Source organism: Lissotriton helveticus, chromosome 7 (genome assembly GCF_964261635.1).
Source record: "Lissotriton helveticus chromosome 7, aLisHel1.1, whole genome shotgun sequence".
NCBI lineage: Eukaryota > Metazoa > Chordata > Amphibia > Caudata > Salamandridae > Lissotriton > Lissotriton helveticus.
This window is the reverse complement of record NC_136068.1, coordinates 183,519,333-183,537,858: the sequence shown is the minus strand read 5'-3', so window position 1 is coordinate 183,537,858 and position 18,526 is coordinate 183,519,333. Positions and strand designations below refer to the sequence as shown.

Below are 18,526 nucleotides of genomic sequence, written 5' to 3'. Positions count from 1 at the left end.
CCATAAAGGCCACAGAAAAGGAGACCCTGCCTTTTGTCTAGACTTCTGTCTCGGGGTTTGTTGTAGCTACAGTGCCTGCCTTAAACTGGGTGTTAGTGTTAGACGTGGTAGGAAACTTGGACTACTATAGTACACTCACCACACACACCACAAGCCCTCAAAGCCTAATTTCAGTGTGGGCTAAGACATTCCCCATCTTGTAAATGCCCTGACACATTGTATTTTGGGACAGTTTACAGTAAGGCAAACATGCAGCAAAATTGAATTTGGTTTTACCCCATTGGTTAGAGTGTGCCCAGGAGTCATTCTTTCCCGTTAGCTAGTGACAGGCATAAATGTGGCATCTGCAGGCATCCACTTCAGAACACTTCCTAGACTTGCAGAAGATCAGAAGAGGACTGGACCTGCTGTCTGTGACCTGATAGGAACAGTGAAGAACTGTTCCAACTCCCTTTGTACTCTGGACAAAGAAGTGGACTTCAAATGTCAATTAACAAACCTCTATCTTAGCTACAAGGAGATAACACGCTGTAAGAAGCCTTTTCCTGGAAATACCCAGCTAACCAGTGGCAACTGGACCTGTGATGACCTCTGGCTGACACCCTATAAGTCTCTAAGTGCATCCCCTAAGATCCTTGGAAGTTTTCTCCTTCGGTTGATTGTGATTTAAGACTATGATCCTCATTTATAGTTTGGCGCAAGGGCCGCTATTCTGCCAAGGGGATGGAGTAAATTACTTAGACCCAATGACAGAGGGTTCGCCTGCCAAATTTATAAATGACCCCCAAGCAGGCGGTCATTTATAAAGCATTGGTAGGAAATGCTGTTCCGGCAGTTCCTGTCAATGCATGTTGCTGTTTGGTGCAGGGCTGCGTCAGCATGGTGCAACCCTGCACCAAACAGTATTCATTTTTTATTTCCAAAAAGAAAATCACAAAACTGTATTGTTTCTGAAAATATAAAAAATAATGCTCTCCTCGTCATGGGAGACACCTACCGTGGTGGGGGAGCATGATTTGGTTTTTATTGTCACTCACCACCAGAGTTTGCCTGGCGGTGACACAGTAAATAAAAATTGTGAGAAGTTGACCTGGTATATGATGTCCACTATTCTAGTGGGCACCTTGCACCAGTCCCCTTATTGATGGTAGGTTATAAAGTCAACCTTATAGAAAGTTATCCTAGTGGTAGCTGTGGAGAGCAGCCTTCAGGCTAAGACTTGGAGACGAGTTAAGCAAGTTGTTTTTATCATTTATAATCTCTTGAGTACCAAATGAAAGCACACCACACAAGGTATATATCAAATATGTATGTATTTATTCTAAATACAACCCCTCTGCACTCTTTATGAGGTCAGAGGTAAAAGTACAATACAAGGAACTTAATTAGCATACGATAAGTTGCACAGTATACGTTATGCCCTAGGGGCCTCACAAACCATATACTAAAATAGTGGTATAAGAACCACGCGAGAGTTAGAAAGCAGGCCTAGGGCCTGTGGAATCGCTGGGGCTGCCTAGAACCACCAAAGGTTAGGATATAGGAGGCCCACGGGAGACGCGTGCAGTGTCTAAGCACTGCCGCGGGTTACCATTGACTTTCTATGGAGAACGAACAAGGTACAATTTTAAAGATTAAGGGTACAAGGAGGTGAACTGCGATGGAACCCTTTTAGACTAGGTCACTTGGAGAGTCAATACCCACGGGAGCACCGGAGTACTTGTGTTACCTCACCCAGGGAAGCCGGGTGCAGAGGTGTCTTTTCGTGTCTGGTTTCGTCGTCGATTCCAGTGGAGAGTTGCGAAGAAGTGCTGCAGGCGACTAGAGGAAAAGTGTCCAGGTGGATCCAAGGGTGGATCGGAGATGTGAAGAACCTGAAAGCAGAAGGGACAGAGTCTGGGTCACTAGCCAGTGACCAGGATGGCGACAGGAAGATGCCAGCCGATGTCGGGTGATTTCAGGTGAGAAGGTGAAGCTTGTCTCTTCAGCCCCGAGGTCCAGGAGGCATCGACGATGACCAGGAGCTGGATTCGAGGAGTCCCACGAAGGCTCTAGTTGACTGCGGTGTCGGTATCCGGATTGGACCCAGCAAGCCTTGGCAAACGCAATCCACGCAATATGTCGAGATTGGCTTCGGTGCAGACCAGCAAGGTCTGAGGAACTTCACTTTTGGGGAGAAGTTGGAGCAAGCCTGGAGCAACCAGGAAAGTAAAGTAATTCAAGGATTGGTCTTCTTGGGGGCTCACAGGCCAACGGACTAGGAACCGCGAAGATGTGTCAAGCTGAAATGCACAAAGCGGGCCCACGGGACACTCGTGGAGTGTGGTCCTCTGAGCTTCGGTGCAAAAGGTGCTCAGGGCTGGGGCTTCAAGCACCCCAATGCACAACTTCGGGATACCTTGGGAAGTAGGTGCAGCTTGCAAAATGCAGGATGTCCAGGAGTTCCAGTCCCACGTCTCTCGTGTCAGTCACAGGTCTCCGCTTTGCTGGGAGCGCCGGTCAGCGTCAGATGTCTGGAAGTCCGTGTCCTGTGTCGCAGATTCTTCGGGATCCGGCGGGAGCCTCGAAAATGCAGACTGGCAAAGAGGCAGATGGTGCCTGTTTGAACAGGGTGGTTACTCCTTGACCACAAGGGAGATTTCTTCCGTCTTCCAGTCAATATGGGATGTCGAAGGTCCAAGATCTATGTTGCAGAGTTTCGTCCAGGGTAATCTAAAGTCCTAGGGACTGGGGTGCTATACTTCTAGTATGTTTAGGGGTTGGACTAACTCTAAGGTCCCTCCTATCGGTGGACCTGGGGAGGGGGTGGTTACACCCCTTCCTCTTTGTCCAGTTTCGTGCCAGAGCTGGGGCTGAGCGCCCCAGCAACCGGTTTGAACTGGGAAATGCATGGAGCACCTTGTGTGCCCCAGGCAGTGTCTGGAAAGCATTCACTGAAAGCAGCCCTCCCTGCTCCAATACACTAATAGCCTGTCTGGGGAGGTGCTAGCACCTCCCTGGGCAGGAAACCTATTGTCCAGGCCTCCCCTGCCGGAGTTTCGTCCAGCAGCAGGAGAGCAGACTCTTGTCTGTGGCAGCAGCATCCATTTTGTGATGCTGGGGCTCTGTTTATCTTTAACCGGGTTTACCAGTAACTACATGTCTTCTCCCTCTAGAAGGGTGGAATGCTACCCCCGCCGCCAGGACTGGCGGGGTGTAGTATGCCAAAGTGTTTGGCACCTTACAATACATGTTTTGATAAAGCCAAACCAAAGTTGGCATTAACAGCGAGGATTATAATGCACTTAAGAGTATATGATATGGCTATATCATAGAACAGCTATAAGGAGATGGTTCTGAAAGCTGCAGAGGGGCTCAGCTCATGAAAGGGCACCCTCACACACAAAACCAAGCACTCTGCCTCCAGGATTGTCAAGGCCTGTCATAGGAGTGACTTATAGGTTACTGTGTGTCTACATATAAGGTAGATATAGATATACTATATCTAAGTAAGGGGTGATTACACCACCTTACCCAGGCTGGGAGTACAGACCTGTGGTGTCAGTTTTGAAGGCTAACCAGGGGTGGCACAATACATGCTGCAGCCCCTGGTAGGCCTAGGGTGCACCTATGCCCTGGGTACCTAAGGTACCATATACAGGGGCTCACAAGGGTGACCCAGTAACCAATCTGGTATGTACCTAAAGTACATGGTATCAATTTAGAGAGAGAACAGCTAGGCTGTGGGCCTGATTAGCAGGGCCACAGCCATACTAAAGTCGAAAGACCAGTGAATCACAGCAAAAAGTGGGGGTAACCATAGGAAGCAGACCCTACTCTTTACAAAAACGGCTACATGTCTCTCCATCCTGAGGGGGCGAGCGGACATATTGCCATTTCACTGACGACCTTTACTCCGCCGGGCTGTTGGAGTGATTTGGCTAAGTGAGTGATGGAGTTGTCTCCACTGTAGCCAAACCGAAGGTCCGCCCTCATTTGAATCCGGTGGGCAGACCTTCACTTTGGCGGTATGTATATTCTGTCGCCAACATATATATTGGACCCTAAGTTAGTAGGTAAAATCCTTTACCAAGACATACTTGACCCACTCTCCATCGCAGTCCGCCTGAAATGGTGCCTAGGTCCCAGTCGACTGTGACTGTACACTATCATTGGCACTTTGTGTTTTCTTGCACTGTTTTCCTTATGTCTTTAAAGATTCATATCTCTGATTCTACTTGTATTTTTGTCATTGTACTGTCCTTTTGATTATTAAATGTTACCTAATTTTCTGTATCTGTTAGGGATTTTCATTGTTTTGCCTTTTGACTTTCAGTTTTTCGGTTGTTCATGAATACTTTACAGATTGCCCTAAATTGGAGCGTTTGTTGAATAACTAATTATGGATCTTTGCTGTAAAATGCTATTGATATGACGACAATATCATGAAAAATTCTTCAACATAATGAAAATAAACAAACACGTTTAAAACATTGGAATCAATTCTTTGAGCCACCCTGGTGTGCCTCCTTGGGATGTACACGCATGTTTATGCGCACACAACTCTTTTGATTACTACTTAGGCGTTTGGACGGAAACGCCTCCAAAGAGTGCACCCGACCGATTAACTTTTCACGTACATTCAATCACACTTGCTGTGCACCCTCTACCACCATTTTTTTCTAAATTAAGCCTTTGCTATAGTTATAAGGAGATTGAGCTCAGGTTAATTTAGTGACTTGCAATGTTCACCCTGACAAGGGCTGGGATTATTTCTAGAAGTGGGCAGTCCCCCACCCCCAAATAATTATACTATTTCTTATATGGATCATCTGATTTAGATAAATTATGGTGTAGTTGTTCTTAAAGTTCAGTGCGAACAGGATGAGATAAAATACTCCAAGCTCAAAAATGGTTCCCATCTTTAAAAGCCGAACTGTCAAACGTAAGTTGGTCAAGACAATCTAGCTCTCACAACTTCATTCAGCAGAGGCCTTAATAGAGAAACAGCTCTTCAGTAAAGGGACCGCCACAGGCTTCGAAGGGCAGTGTATAAAATGTATACGAACAGGTGCAAAATTTAAACTTATTTGGTTTTATCTCCAATTGTTACTTCTTTTAAAAAATTATTTCACCAATTATTCCTGCTTTGTTTTTTATGGTCATCTTTGCATGGTCAGTATTGAGCTGCCTTGTTACTGATCTTACTGTCTGTTCAGTCTCACCAAATTGAGTGATATTAGTTTCCTCCCAGAAGTTTTGAGAGACTAGTAAACAATCACCGGATAAAGTTTACTTTAAGATGTTGCTAAATAAGGGTCCACAAGTTTTTGAATCAAGTGGCACACTTACATTTTCCACACAAGGCTATTGATTGTTGACTGATTTTTCTCATGGTCTACTTTTGAGATTTTGTGAGGACTTGCTGAAGGTTATAAAGCAATATGTAGAACCTTAGACTCTTAAGAGGCTGTTCTTTGTTTTACCACCACACTATACAAGTGTTATTAACCTTAGGAGGTCTTTATCTCCCACAAATAGAGCTCACCTACAAGGATCACCGGTGTCCGACATAAGCTTACCTCTAGCAAGGCAATGTATCAGGAGTTCTCACAAAGCATGAAAAGCACGTTCAGCCTGTACCAACCTCCCTCCTGCAGAACTATCTTTGTTAGTTGAGCTCTTGTAAATGGGTGGTCTCCGTACCACATGGCTACTTGCTGGATGATTTGTTCTACTGTCCCACTGAGCTGTTCATGCTTCAATGTTGGCAGTAACGCTTAGTGCCCAACTACTTAGAGGAAGACTGGCCCTCCGTGATGCATCTTAATGATAGGGCTCTGAGGAAGGCAAGCCTTGTATTGAGCTACCTTAAGATCCTGCATGGGTGTCAGTGGTCCCCGGCACAACTCTATTACTTCTCAACCCTAACTACCTCTGCTGGTGTCGCAGTGAGCCAAATTGTTTTATTGTCCTGCACAAACCTTATAGATTACTGGAATCCAGTGTGGTCCAACCTAAGATTATCCTGTGGGTTCCGCTTTGCTGCATTTCCAGAAGTAGCTCTGCTTATCACAGCTATTCCAGGAATGACCTCCTTATTGTACGCGATGCTTCTTGCTACACAATGTAAAGAATGCACATTTGTGGAAACCTCTTGCTGCAAAAGAAGATACTTTCCTGTAACCACTCTCTGCAGCATACCATCCTTCATAAATTCATATAAAATTTACCAGCATTAATACAAGACCAATCTGGCTTGACAAAGACTTTTAGAGTCACCTTTGAAGACCAGGGCTATATTTTTCTGTGGGAACAGCGTGTGAATCTATGAAAGTATTCCAAACCGAAAGTAATTAATACTTTCTCTGTGGATGTGACTACGATCAATTTGGTCTGTAATCTTAACTTGGAGTCAGTAGATGCAGCAAGGAGAAAGGGGAGATGTAGCTTGAGCAGTAATATCTCATCTTTTTTTCTCACAAAGGATCTGGAGCAGGAAGTCTTTGAAGATGGAGGGAGCAGTGTGGGATCAGCATCAGTGGCAGTGAGTATTAGAAACATTTTTTGGTGTCTGAGGTGTGCTGATGCCCCCTAGCTTCACTGATAATATTCTTGTTTGGGCTGCCTTCTTGCTCTTTTTTTTGTAACCTGGGTACACACTACCACTTGATAACCCCTTGTTTTCTGGCTGTAGCTGGATCCAGTGGAGAAAGAATGGCTGCAAGGAGCAGCCAGTGGCAACTTTCCTGCCCTCACTCAACTTCTCAAGCAAGAGCCTGCGTTGGCATGGAAAAAGGTAATTCTGCCTGTGATGTGAATGAGTTGCTCAATGTTCACTGCTTTGATACTCACTAATCTTTATGCACCAATGGTTCTCATTAGTGTCATTGGACATATAATATTACATTAGGGGGCTAAATAACCTCAACGAATGATTGCTGTAGTATTGATAATCTGATAATCAAAAAAGACCACCACAATCATAAGTAAAATAAAAAAGAAGTGTATCTCTTTAGATATTACATGCATACAGTATACCCATACAAACCCAAACAACAACACAGTGCAGTGTGTCCGTAGTGTAACAACCACAGCAAAACCAAATACAGCAGTAAGAGTATACAGGAAGGCTGATGTATTTATAAGATAAAAACACTTAAGAGTTCTTGAATCAGTTGACTTGATCGTATTGACAGTTTCTTTCTGTTACTCTTCGTTGATGACTTTGACGATAATTCCAAGATTCTTATTAGACATCTGTAATCTGTAGTGATTAATAGAACAGAATTAGGGAGAGGTGGGGGTCTATATTGTGTATTTGAGCTTGTAAAGCACACTGCTACCCGTCCGTCGGTTTCCTGGCGCTGTATAACTCTGGGGAACCCGTCCTGGCTTTCCCTGTGGGATGGTCCCTGCTGGGAGTCCCAAGGTGGAGCCAGGCATCCCCGGAATTGATGGGGCCGTTGTGGAGATTAGGCAAGCTAATGCCCAGAGTTGCCGAGTGGAACCCCTGATTAGAGTAAGCAACGAAGCGAGAATTATCGAGCCCGCTGACCCAAGTCCACGACCCTGCCACGTCGGGAATTGAACCCTGGTCCAGGGCCGACTTCTGCTCCCTGGTCTGCCGCCTCTAACCAGTGAGCCACACTACTCCACGAGTGAGAATGTGTGAGACGTGAGGATATGTGAGGTCTTTACCTGAACATTCCTAGTTAACATGGGATGGAGAATGCTAAGATCTGTTACAGATGTATTCTAATAAAATAGCAAGTGCACCCTCGTTAAAGGGGGAAGATATGTACTCACTCAGGGGAGCATGGCCTGTAGGGGTAAGAATACCTTGAATGGGTAAGCACTCTACGAAAGTAAAGAAAAAGGGCAATCCCCAATCAACTCATTAACAGTGAAAGAAACATACCCCAAAGTGACCAAGAGCTGCCGCCGGGTTAAGTGCAAAGTTTCATAATTGTTATAGGTAGGACAGGTTCCACCAAATGGCAGCCTGCCATTTGAAATCAGTGCTCTGATAAGACAGCTGGCAGCATGGAGCACCCTTCACTGTTGGTGATGGAGAGCGAACATACGATAGGAAGGAGCTTACAAGATTTCTCCAAAATGAGGCTTGAAGCAACTCGGTCTTGACCCTGCTCCTTGTGGGAACAGCCCCGTCCGAAATGCCAAGTCATGTCCTCCCTGAACCAGAAGACCAGCAACCCAGGACTGGATTCACCCTAGTTTTGGGCTCACATGGGGTCTGGGATGTGCATTGTGGCCTGGTCAATGATTTGTAAGCTCTCTTGATGTAGTATGTTAGTATAGAGGGAGAGGATACTGACATCTCCTTCTGCGAGTCAAAGGGCAAGCCTTCTGTCAGGTTCACCATATACGTACTATCCCACCCATATATGGGTTTCGAGTGTCGGGCAACATCTTTAATGAAGACTTTTATATATTCACTCAAGGGCTTCTGAACTGAGCCAGACCAGATTGGTCTGCTAGGAGTGTTTTCTAAACTCTTATATAATTTAGGCATCGTAATAAGAATAGATACCCTGGGGTACTTTTTATTAAGGAATTCAAATTCCTTTGGGGGTATGGAAGCCACTCTTTTGCCCTCGTTTTCAACTCCAGAACCCAAGCTTTAGTTGATTCAATGGGATCGTGTGCCAATCTCAAATAATAGTTTTGGTTGGACAGTGGTTTTTGAATTTCAGAGCATCATAGTCATCTACACCTGGTACTACTATTCCTCCCCCAAGGTTACCTGTCCTTTTATCCGCTCCCGAAAGTACACAAGACCCTAAAAAAATCGCTCGGTTAGTTGGGTTTCTTGGCAGGACCCCATATTTCGAACTTCCCATTCTTTGGCAGTCCAGCACATCAGTTTTCCTGTATTGTTCTCATCCCACAAGTGCTCACGTCTAACAATGCTGTTGCTTTATGATAGTTTTGAAACTCTAGATTTTTTTAAAGGTCATCAGTATACATAGTCAGTAGGCCGTAGGTAATAAAAGGTACAGGTCTTTTTAGAGCCCATAAAATCAGCAAAGCAAGCACTGTGCATATAACATTGCTTGTGACAATCCACTCCTTTGCATCCCACAACGGCGGCCTCTGTAGTAGATATTCAAGAGAAGGGCTGAACAGACGTCTCAATGACAAACATGCATTGCGCTCTGTCTTAAAGCATGTCTAGACTCTTTATTTCCCATTGAACTCTCTAATATGTATTTTTCATTTTTCTTCTCCTTTCTTCGTGATTTTGGTGCAGGACTTCACCTCGGTGAGTACACTTGGTGTTTTGCATGTCAGAAATCCATAGCCGCCTTGACATTACTTGAAATTTTGTTGAAAGTATATATGTTTGTGACACTGATTCATGTGCTATTGCTTTATGGACTGGGGCGTAAGATCCGTATTCGTATAGGCATCTGTTGTTAGTTCTAGTACTACTAAAGTCCCTGCTGAGTTTATTATGGATTCTTCCATATTTTTTTTTTCTTGTGTTGTTACAGTCATAATATTTTTGATTTGGATTATACACTCTGTGTGCCTGAAGTGTGATATATTGGTGCTGTGTATATATATCATGCCCTATCACTCAATTTGTGTTAGAAGAAATTTGTTGCATGTCTCATTCTTTCTCAGGTGCAACAAACCTCAATAAAAAATGTGTGATAAAGTGCGTTTCTCCATGCACAGGTATCTTATCCGCGAAACTCTGAGATACCACAGAGTTCAAGTGTGTTTGGTTTAATGCATCTCTATTTCTAATCCTCCTCGTACTCGTGTACTTGTCATGCACTATGATCTGTTGTTTGCAGCATGCTGGAACTTGGAGCCTGAGTTTCATATATGCTGTGACTCTTGGTTAAATCTACCTTTAATTGTGATACTGGCTAGTATTGCCACTTAAATTACTTGCTGTTTAAAGTACTGGGCCTTGAATACAGATTAACATGCTGGAAACAGAATCGCCATGCCAAATTCTTCACGTTTTACCCTAATCCAGGTCCGTTTCTCTGCACATTTTTCTTCTACTTTCAACAGCAGGAAAAGGTGCACCGAAACTCATTCAGTTTTACTGGGTGCTCTGGGTGGTCAGTAAAACATGATAAGTAATAAGGCCATATAGTCTTCCAATTTACCCAAGATACTATCTGACCAACTCAGAATGGACAATTAAAGTCATTTTTTTGGGGATATTGTGCCTCCTTTACCTAAAACTCTGTGCTTCTGAGGTGAGGTAAGTGTACACATGACAGTACATGCTTGTAGTAGGCTGGCTGTCTAGTAAGTAACCCTGGGCATGGTGGGGCTACGCAAAACGCCACAGAGTTTAAAACAAACTCCGCACACTCCCACCCGCCCTATTAACAATTGTTATACAAGCTTTAAAAAAATATATAAAGTATTAAAAATGCCTTACCTGAGCAGCGGCGTCCTCTGGCTGCCCTCTTCCTCCATCATGACTTTTTGATGACAATTGCGAATGCGCGGGAGCTTGTGCATGCGTATTTCTCACGAGAAATGCTCCCTATGAGAACAGTCCAGCCCAAACTGCCAGTCTAGGTCATCCCTGGACTGGAAACAAACATCCTCGGACCAGTTTTGGTGTTTCATCCCTAATCAGCAAGGCTATCTTGACTCCAGTGGGATTCAAGCTAGCCTGGCTGATGAGGTGATGATGCCCCGAAACCGGTCCCAGGATGCTTGTTTCCGGTCCAGGGAGGACCTGGCTTGGCTGTTCGGGCTAACCTGTTCCCATGAGGCACAGGCTAAAGACTGATTTGCATATGGTTGGGTCTAAACTGGGGTGGCATGGTGAGCATAAGAACAATGGATTTGGGTGAATGATTGATTTGCTCTGCATTTCTTCCAACATCTGTGCGTCTTTTACATTCTTTTATTAGGCACAGAGAGAGATTAAGTGATTTGCTAGAATCACAGGGTCTTGAGCTGGCGCCAAGACTTGAACTAGGTTCCCCATTTACAATGTCAGCAGCTCAAGATATAATGCCACATCCTGGTTAGACGGAAGTTGAAAGGGAGAAGCCACATGAAAGCTCGGCTCTTAATGGATTTGTGGTTCAAACTGGACCTCTAGCTAAGTCAGGGAGTACGCCTTTGGTGTCTATTTCTCACGTTAGCATGTTTCAAAGTGGTGCTGTATTGTCAGACCAGTGGACAAGAGAGTATTATTTGTCCAGGATCAAACAGTTTGTTAATTTAGTAGAACTAGGACTGCAGTACACTGCTACTTGGTACAAGGATATATATTTACTACTGTGATGCATTCAGGGGACTATTACAGATGACCGGACACCTCCCTTCTCTCAGGATATATTCAGTACATTTATAAAAATGTCCATATCAAGCAGTTTTTACATTGAACAAAATACTCCCAATCTTACAAAAAAGGGGGCAGCAGAGCAATAAGCAGGGCCACTGGAGTTATGTAGCAGGGGCGAGTCAAATTATGTTGCGGGGATAAGTAAATTATGCACCACAAAAAGGCATATTATGCTCTTTAATTCGGCACATTTTATGATAGTATTAATTCACTATATTGTCCTTTTTGCGCTTATTAACACTGACTGTGCATTGTTGCACTTTATTATAACCTGTTTAACATCCAAATGTAGCAATAAGCAACAGAAAGGTAACAAGTCTCGCTTTACACAGGATCTTCGTTTGCATGGCAACACATGTTGCTGTGTAGTTAGGAACTTTTGAACCGTTTGAGCTAGAAATATAAAAATTGTTTTTGTAAAAACCTGCAGATTATGCAGCAGAGGATGGATTATGTAGCAAATCTAGAACTGCGAAAAAAGCAGCTGCTGCACAATCACATCAGTGTTGGTGAAGGTGAAGTCGCATAACAGTCAGTGACTCCACGTGTGGCCTGAGCCTCCTTGATAAGCGCCCAATATGTAACCTGGAACAGTAAAAGTAAAGAGCTCCTTCCCGATGTCACTTCATGTCACTGATCCTGTAACTGACTTGGCGTTTCGACCATTTCCACACCTTCACATCCCAAGACCACAATTCGCCCATCTATTGCTGTGCCCTGACAAAGTTCAATTATTTGAACAAAACGCTTTGGCTGAGGCTTTTTGCGCCATTTATTGGGATATAAATAAAAGAATTAACTTTTCATGAAGGACCTGTTCTTTCGATATTATTGAAACTGACAAATCTGGGGGTGCACCTCTCCACCCTTTCTCAAAGTCTTGTACATCTGCCCATCAGTTTGCATCTCCCAATGGCAGGTGCAGGAGCTGATTGTGCACACCAACTTCTATTACTCTGTGACAAACTAATAAGGGAACATAGCTAAGAAGTGCGGCCACTGGAGTCCGCCGTTGGTTCTTTGCTACTGATGTTTGGTGCAGTATGACTGCTACACTGTTGATTGGTGTGATGCGACAAACACTGAGTGTTTTTGAAGGGAGTTTATTCATATTCAGTTCCTAGGCAAATTATGTTTTGACTTGTACAACATTATGTCACTCTTTTCATGTTCATCTTGTTGAAGTTTGCGTTGTGGCTCTTATACCAGTGTCGGTTAAATGTTCTTTGGTGGGTCGTTGACAATTCATTCTCTCTTCTTTGCTCTTCCTCTGCATTCTTTCTGGGTTGATTCAACTGCTGTTCTGTCTGGTGATGGTGCTGTTGCTGATACAGGGGGTAAGCATTACTTGTTCTAACACACAATATTTGAGTATTATCTCTCCAAAGAGCAATAAGTGAACAAAAAAGAAAGGGATGGGATTTATAGAGCTAGCTTTATACGTATATGTAGGTCGCCTCTCCAAACACTGGAAAGATACTTTTGTTTCAGGCTATCTGTGATTGAGAGCGGCCTGCCACTGGGAGACCCTGGAAAGGCCTCCTCCTAGGTGCGCTTGGGCAGATCATTTATGTGGTACAATGTACTCAAACCATTGGAAAGTGAGGATGTTCTGGGAACTTTCATCCTTGAAACCCTTAGTTTAAAAATAGCCACAGTCTTGGTTGGGGAGGTCCCGGGATAACCCGGCTCTCTGTGGGATGTTATAGCAACCATGGGCTCTTGAAATTGGTATTCTAAATGATGCGTCTCCCTGGGTATGGGATTCAGTGATTGTATATTAAGCGGCAATGGCTGTGCCCCTTGGTGTCCTGGACAGCTCCTCCATCTGGCTTGGATGGCAGTGAAGATCCTGGTGTCTGCCAAGATGTTTTAGGGTCATGGATGCTGGGATTGCTCAATATAGTGTTTGAGAAATTGCTAAGCAAATCCTGAACTCTTGAGAACAAGGTTAATCAGTTATTTTTTCTGAGCCTGATGGGATATAGCAAATAGATGAAGAGCAAGAACCAAGGGATAGTGAAAAGGCTGCAGCCATCGTTTTTGGTATTGTAGCTGAGATTGAACCTATGCCTGAGAATCCTGCTGTAAATACCGCATATAACATGTCTGAGTGTGCGCCCTCACCTTTCACTCACTGTCTCTTCCTCTAGTTGCATGGTCATGGGTTTCTGCATTGCTGGAGCCTTTGGTTTGTTGGGATTTCATTTTACATTCCATTTTCTTCAGCATCATTTGCAAGCCTCCTTCAGTTACAATGACCCACCTCTTCTAATTGAAACTCCTTGATGTGTTTTTTTTTTTTTTTTTGTGTGTCGCCCGAAACTGGACATTTGTACGATCTGGAACCTTAACCTCTGGTTTGCTGCGAACAACATACAGTTTGTAAGTGACTCAAAAAGATATTCTACTACTAAAACTTTTACTGTTCATCCTCCTGACTGCACACACATATTTATCATTACCTGGCACAACTTCATTACAATGATCTGCTTTCAAATGAACCTTTAGCTTCCATGCTTCATTATACACCTGCTGTTCATCTTCCTTAATCCCCTGCTTTTTTCGCTGCCATTGATCTTTCAAAGCATCCCTTCTTCGCCTTAGTTGAGGGCTAAACTGTATCCCCTTCGGTGAAAACTCACACATCCCTGGCTGTTCTTAGCATTCTTTCCCTTCTAGTTGTGTAACATCTACTACTTCTCAATCTCTTCCTGCCCTGAAGATCCCGCTGACAACCTGCATGCTGTCTCTCAATACATAACACCACCCTTGTCTGCTGTGCCTCCTTTTCTCTACACATCATATCTCATGTCCTCTCCTGTTATCCTTCACAACACCACTGTTCCCTCCGTCTGGTATCTCTGCTGTACCGCCATGTATTCCTTACTTCTCACACATCACATGTCCCACCATACCTAACCCCTCCCCTAGAGCGTGTTCTCGTATTCATCGCATCCCAATCTGTTCAACTATCTCCATTTCTGCCACCTTCCCGGGTCTGTCTTTTTTTATCCTTAATACAACCCCCGTTTCTTTTGTCCTGATATACCTAAGCTCTGTCAATTTCCCTGCGCAGTGCATGCATCCCCAGTTGCTCCTTTCCTCAACAACACTCTCTTACCCTTGAGGTCTTGATGGATTCTCGCTTTGCCTTTCCCCCGTTACAGACTGCCCTCCACTGGGCTGCCAAGCATGGGAAGTCCGAGATGGTCGCGATGTTGGTGAATGCTGGCGCGGAAATCAACTCAAGAGATGTAAGTGATGTACATGTAACAACAAGGGGTAATGACAACATGTCGAGGGGAGGGGAAACAGTGTAAATATGGTAGGGAAAGAACATGGAAAAACACCAGTTAAAGGGTAAGCTGGGGCAACCCAAATAAGTTCCGGATTGAATAGTGTTGGAGCAAGTGTTATCAGCATGGAAGAAGGCGATACCATTCTGTATCATCCTGGATGAATGGAGATGCAGTTCAAACGTGATGGTGAGAGTATACAATGGGTGCATGGATGGGCTTTGCAATCATGCAATGTTATCATTAAAGGCTTCCTATTAGAAAGCGACCAGTCTTTAAGCTTCTATGTACTGTCTTTAAGTCCCTCCGGGCGACCGGCCCCACCTACCTCAAGGAGAAAGTTAAGCTGTATCAACCTGGGCGTCAACTAAGATCTAGCAATCGCAACTTGCTCTGCACACGGAGGATCAGGAAAGCCAAAACGGGCAGTTGTGCCTTTTCTCATCTAGCCCCCGTCCATTGGAACAGTCTTCCTGATGAGATCCGGGCATGTGCCAATTGGTCTCAATTTAAGAAGATGCTCAAGACCTGGCTGTTCTAAGTGCTGTCCCCCATTAGGTAACTGCTACTTCCGCGCCAAGAGATTCCCCTGGGGATGATTCGCTGCGCACTGCAAATGAGTATAATAATAATGGGAGAAATAACTTGTGTTGCCTGTATGGCATTGTACAGTGCTGCTGTGGAAGATTAAGGTGAGGCAGCACACAGGCAGTTCTAGGATGGAGGCAGGAAAGCATGATTTTCCAACATGAACTATGGCAGGGAGCATGTAATACCCGGGGAAAGAGCCTGCAGTGCCCTGGTACTAACCCATGGTGAGGTTTGAAGAACTGATACTTTTGCCTTGTATAATATGTTTAATTCAGAACTCGGCATTAACTCGGAAAGAATGGGCAGTGGTGCACTGCTGAATATTGAACCAATCAGAACTCGCCAATCCCCCTTCTCTTTCAGCGAGCAAGTGGCTAAGTGGAGTGTTGAGCCCAATGGGGAAAATTAACCAGCTGCTATAACCTGCTCTACCCTTCACTGGGATCCTCTCACCTCACCTCAGTGGAAGAGGAAAGGTGTTTTCCAGTTCTCTCTTCTTCCCAGTGAGGTCCTCTGGAAAGAACAGTTGTAAATGGAAAAATCTAGTTCTTCATCTCAGTTTCTGTAACATACCCCCAGTTGAAAGTCGTCCTGCTCCTATCGTGATCCTAATGACATTTCCTGGCTCTATAGAGCAAGCTGCCTTTGTCTCGCACCTCACTGGGCTCTATAGAGATAGCCAGTTTCCACCAAGGAGAGCGTGGACTAGAGATGTAAATGTAGTTTGCAGAATTCTGCAGACAGACTACAAAATAGAACGTTATTCTCTGTTAAGATTTCAAAGGTACTCATTCATACTGAAATAGAACTCAGCAGTGAAAAGGGCGTGAATCCGACTTGTAGCTCCAAGAGGGCTATGTCAAACGTGAGGCATGACCCGTCCCCACATGTTTGCAATTGTAAAATTTCATGCTCCAGTCTAGTCCAAGCAGAGCCTCAGGCCATTTGTTTTTGTGCACGAAGAATGAATGGCCTCCTTTAGTCATGGAACATCCGTAGCCGAGTGAAAGAAGCATTGACCGTGACAATAGTTCTGGCTTTAATATAACACGCTTCAGAAACTCCCAGTATGGATGCAGCGGATACTGCATGGGCAGCAGAAATGAAAGATTAGGAATGCGAAGAGCAGGTACAAGACAGGAAGGAGTGCAGGACTCTCTTTCACTCCCTTACAGCCTCACACATCAGATAAAACATGGGTATCTGCGCTGCACGTGCTTACACTCACACACTTAGTAGTGCAAGCTTCCGCCCCGCACACATAAAGGTAATGGCAGATTCAGCAGCATTGTCTGCGTCATTATAGACACAGATTAAGTACAACTAGTGCAGCTGTGATGCAAGCTTCAATCAGTGTGCCCCTCATGGATTTTGTGTGAGGTGTGTGAAATGGCGTGACTGGACGTGTGACGTGGGTGCTGGCCTAACGGATGCGTGTGTGTGTGTTGTGCTAGAGCCTTTGTGCTTTCAGCAAAGAAATACCACTTGCTCCACATTGACACACAGGCTTTTAGTGGATAATACCAGCTACGCAGCTTCCCCTTGACATCCTCCCGATTACTGAGTAAGATGAAAGGGACACCCCGCTGCAAGACAGATGTCAGGTGTGCAGTTGTTTCTGCCATCTCTAGTTACTGACCATTTGCACGTGGGCATGTAAAACATGGATTGTGGCAGCGGCGAGGCTTGCACTGCATGTGAGCTGCCTCTGCAGTAGAAATGACAAGCTGGGGGGTGTAACCATACTACAAGCTGAACGACACACATGGCGTGGTAGGAGTTCGCTGGTGTGGCTGCACATTGCCAACATCCTGACACTTATTCATCCAAGCGTGCACTATTTGGATGGGGTATATGCTGATCTAGGATCACGATGCACTAGTTTGTGGCAAGGAGAACATGCTGCATAGGCATGAATGTGTGTAAAGCACACAGGGACAGCATGGTCTATAGAAGAGTGATCATGCAAAACAAGCATGGAATGTATGAGAGAGATACACGAAATGACAGTAAGGACTAAGGGAGAGCGATCGTGCAAAGCAAGCATGGAATGTATGAGAGAGAGAGACCCGAAATGACACCAAGGGCTATGGGAGAGTGCTCATGCGAAACAAGCATGCAATGTATGAGAAAGACACACAAACTGACACTAAGGACAATGGGAGTGGGATTGTGCGAAACAAGCATGGACTGTATGAGAGATGCACGAAATGACACGACAATGGAAGAGGGATTGTGCAAAACAAGCATGGAATGTATGAGAGATACACAAAATGACACGACAATGGAAGAGGGATTGTGCGAAACAAGCATGGAATGTATGAGAGATACACAAAATGACACGACAATGGAAGAGGGATTGTGCGAAACAAGCATGGAATGTATGAGAGATACACAAAATTACACCAAGGGAGAGAGATCGTGCAAAGCAAGCATGGAATGTATGAGAGAGAGACACGAAATGACACTAAGGGCTATGGGAGAGCGATGATGCGACACAAGCATGGAATGTATGAGAGAGATACATGAAATTACTCCAAGGGTAATGGGAGAAGGATTGTGCGAAACAAGCATGGAATGTATGAGAGAGATACTCGAAATAACACTAAGGGCAATGGGAAAGGGGGATCATGTGAACCCAGCATAGAATATAAGGAGTGTGCATGGTGCCCTCTTGGAATATGTTAACATGCATGCAACAGTAGAAAGGAAATAGATGAGCACATTCAGTGCAGCACGCAAGGGTAGGATCATGTTTGATAATGAAATAGTAAGGGAAGAGGGAAAGGGGCTGCAGAAGAGAACTTTTGACACAGCATGAAAGAAGGCGGAGGGCCCACAATGCCATTATTAAACAATGCAAATGTGCATGAAGATTAGAAATGGAACTCAGCTGCAGTGCGGAAAAGGAGATAAGTCCATGTATGCCTGAACGGAGGTGGAGAGCACAGAATATTCATGTCAAATGGTGAAAGTGTTTGACAGCGTGAAAAATATGTAAACATGTAAAGGCAGCCTGGAAGGAAGAGCAGTTGTTTGAACCATGAGGGAGAGGAGAGAACCTAATTCCAGACTGAGAGATGTATGCCAGTATACAGCGAAGAGAGAGGATGAAGAACAGGCATGGATGAATGAGATGTTCATTCTACCAGCGTAACATATAGTGAGAGCTTAGAAGTGCAGGGGAACTTGGAGCGAGGATATTGGGATTGATGCCACCTTGGTGGGAGGCATAATGCAAAGTATTGCCCGTCTGAAGGAGAGGAAGGGCTTCAGGTGAAAGACTGATTGCAGGCTGGTG

The 18,526-nt window shown here is 44.6% G+C and overlaps 2 protein-coding genes across 2 annotated transcripts in view; both read left to right on the top strand.

Moving 5' to 3' along the window:
- LOC144768330 (ankyrin repeat domain-containing protein SOWAHC-like) overlaps positions 1 to 10,203 on the top strand; it is a 50,460-nt gene extending 40,257 nt beyond the window's left edge. Inside the window, exons 6-8 of the mRNA XM_078651908.1 lie at positions 6,467 to 6,526; positions 6,677 to 6,778; positions 9,254 to 10,203. Of these exons, the coding sequence (XP_078508034.1) occupies positions 6,467 to 6,526; positions 6,677 to 6,778; positions 9,254 to 9,304 (213 nt within the window). The 3' untranslated portion in view covers positions 9,305 to 10,203. The remainder of the gene's footprint in view (positions 1 to 6,466; positions 6,527 to 6,676; positions 6,779 to 9,253) is intronic.
- Positions 10,204 to 12,136: 1,933 nt separating this feature from the next.
- The window catches only part of LOC144768331 (uncharacterized), a 43,195-nt gene continuing 36,805 nt past the window's right edge, over positions 12,137 to 18,526 (top strand). The window contains exons 1-2 of the mRNA XM_078651909.1: positions 12,137 to 13,720; positions 14,506 to 14,596. The gene's annotated coding sequence lies outside the window, so the exon portion shown is untranslated. The remainder of the gene's footprint in view (positions 13,721 to 14,505; positions 14,597 to 18,526) is intronic.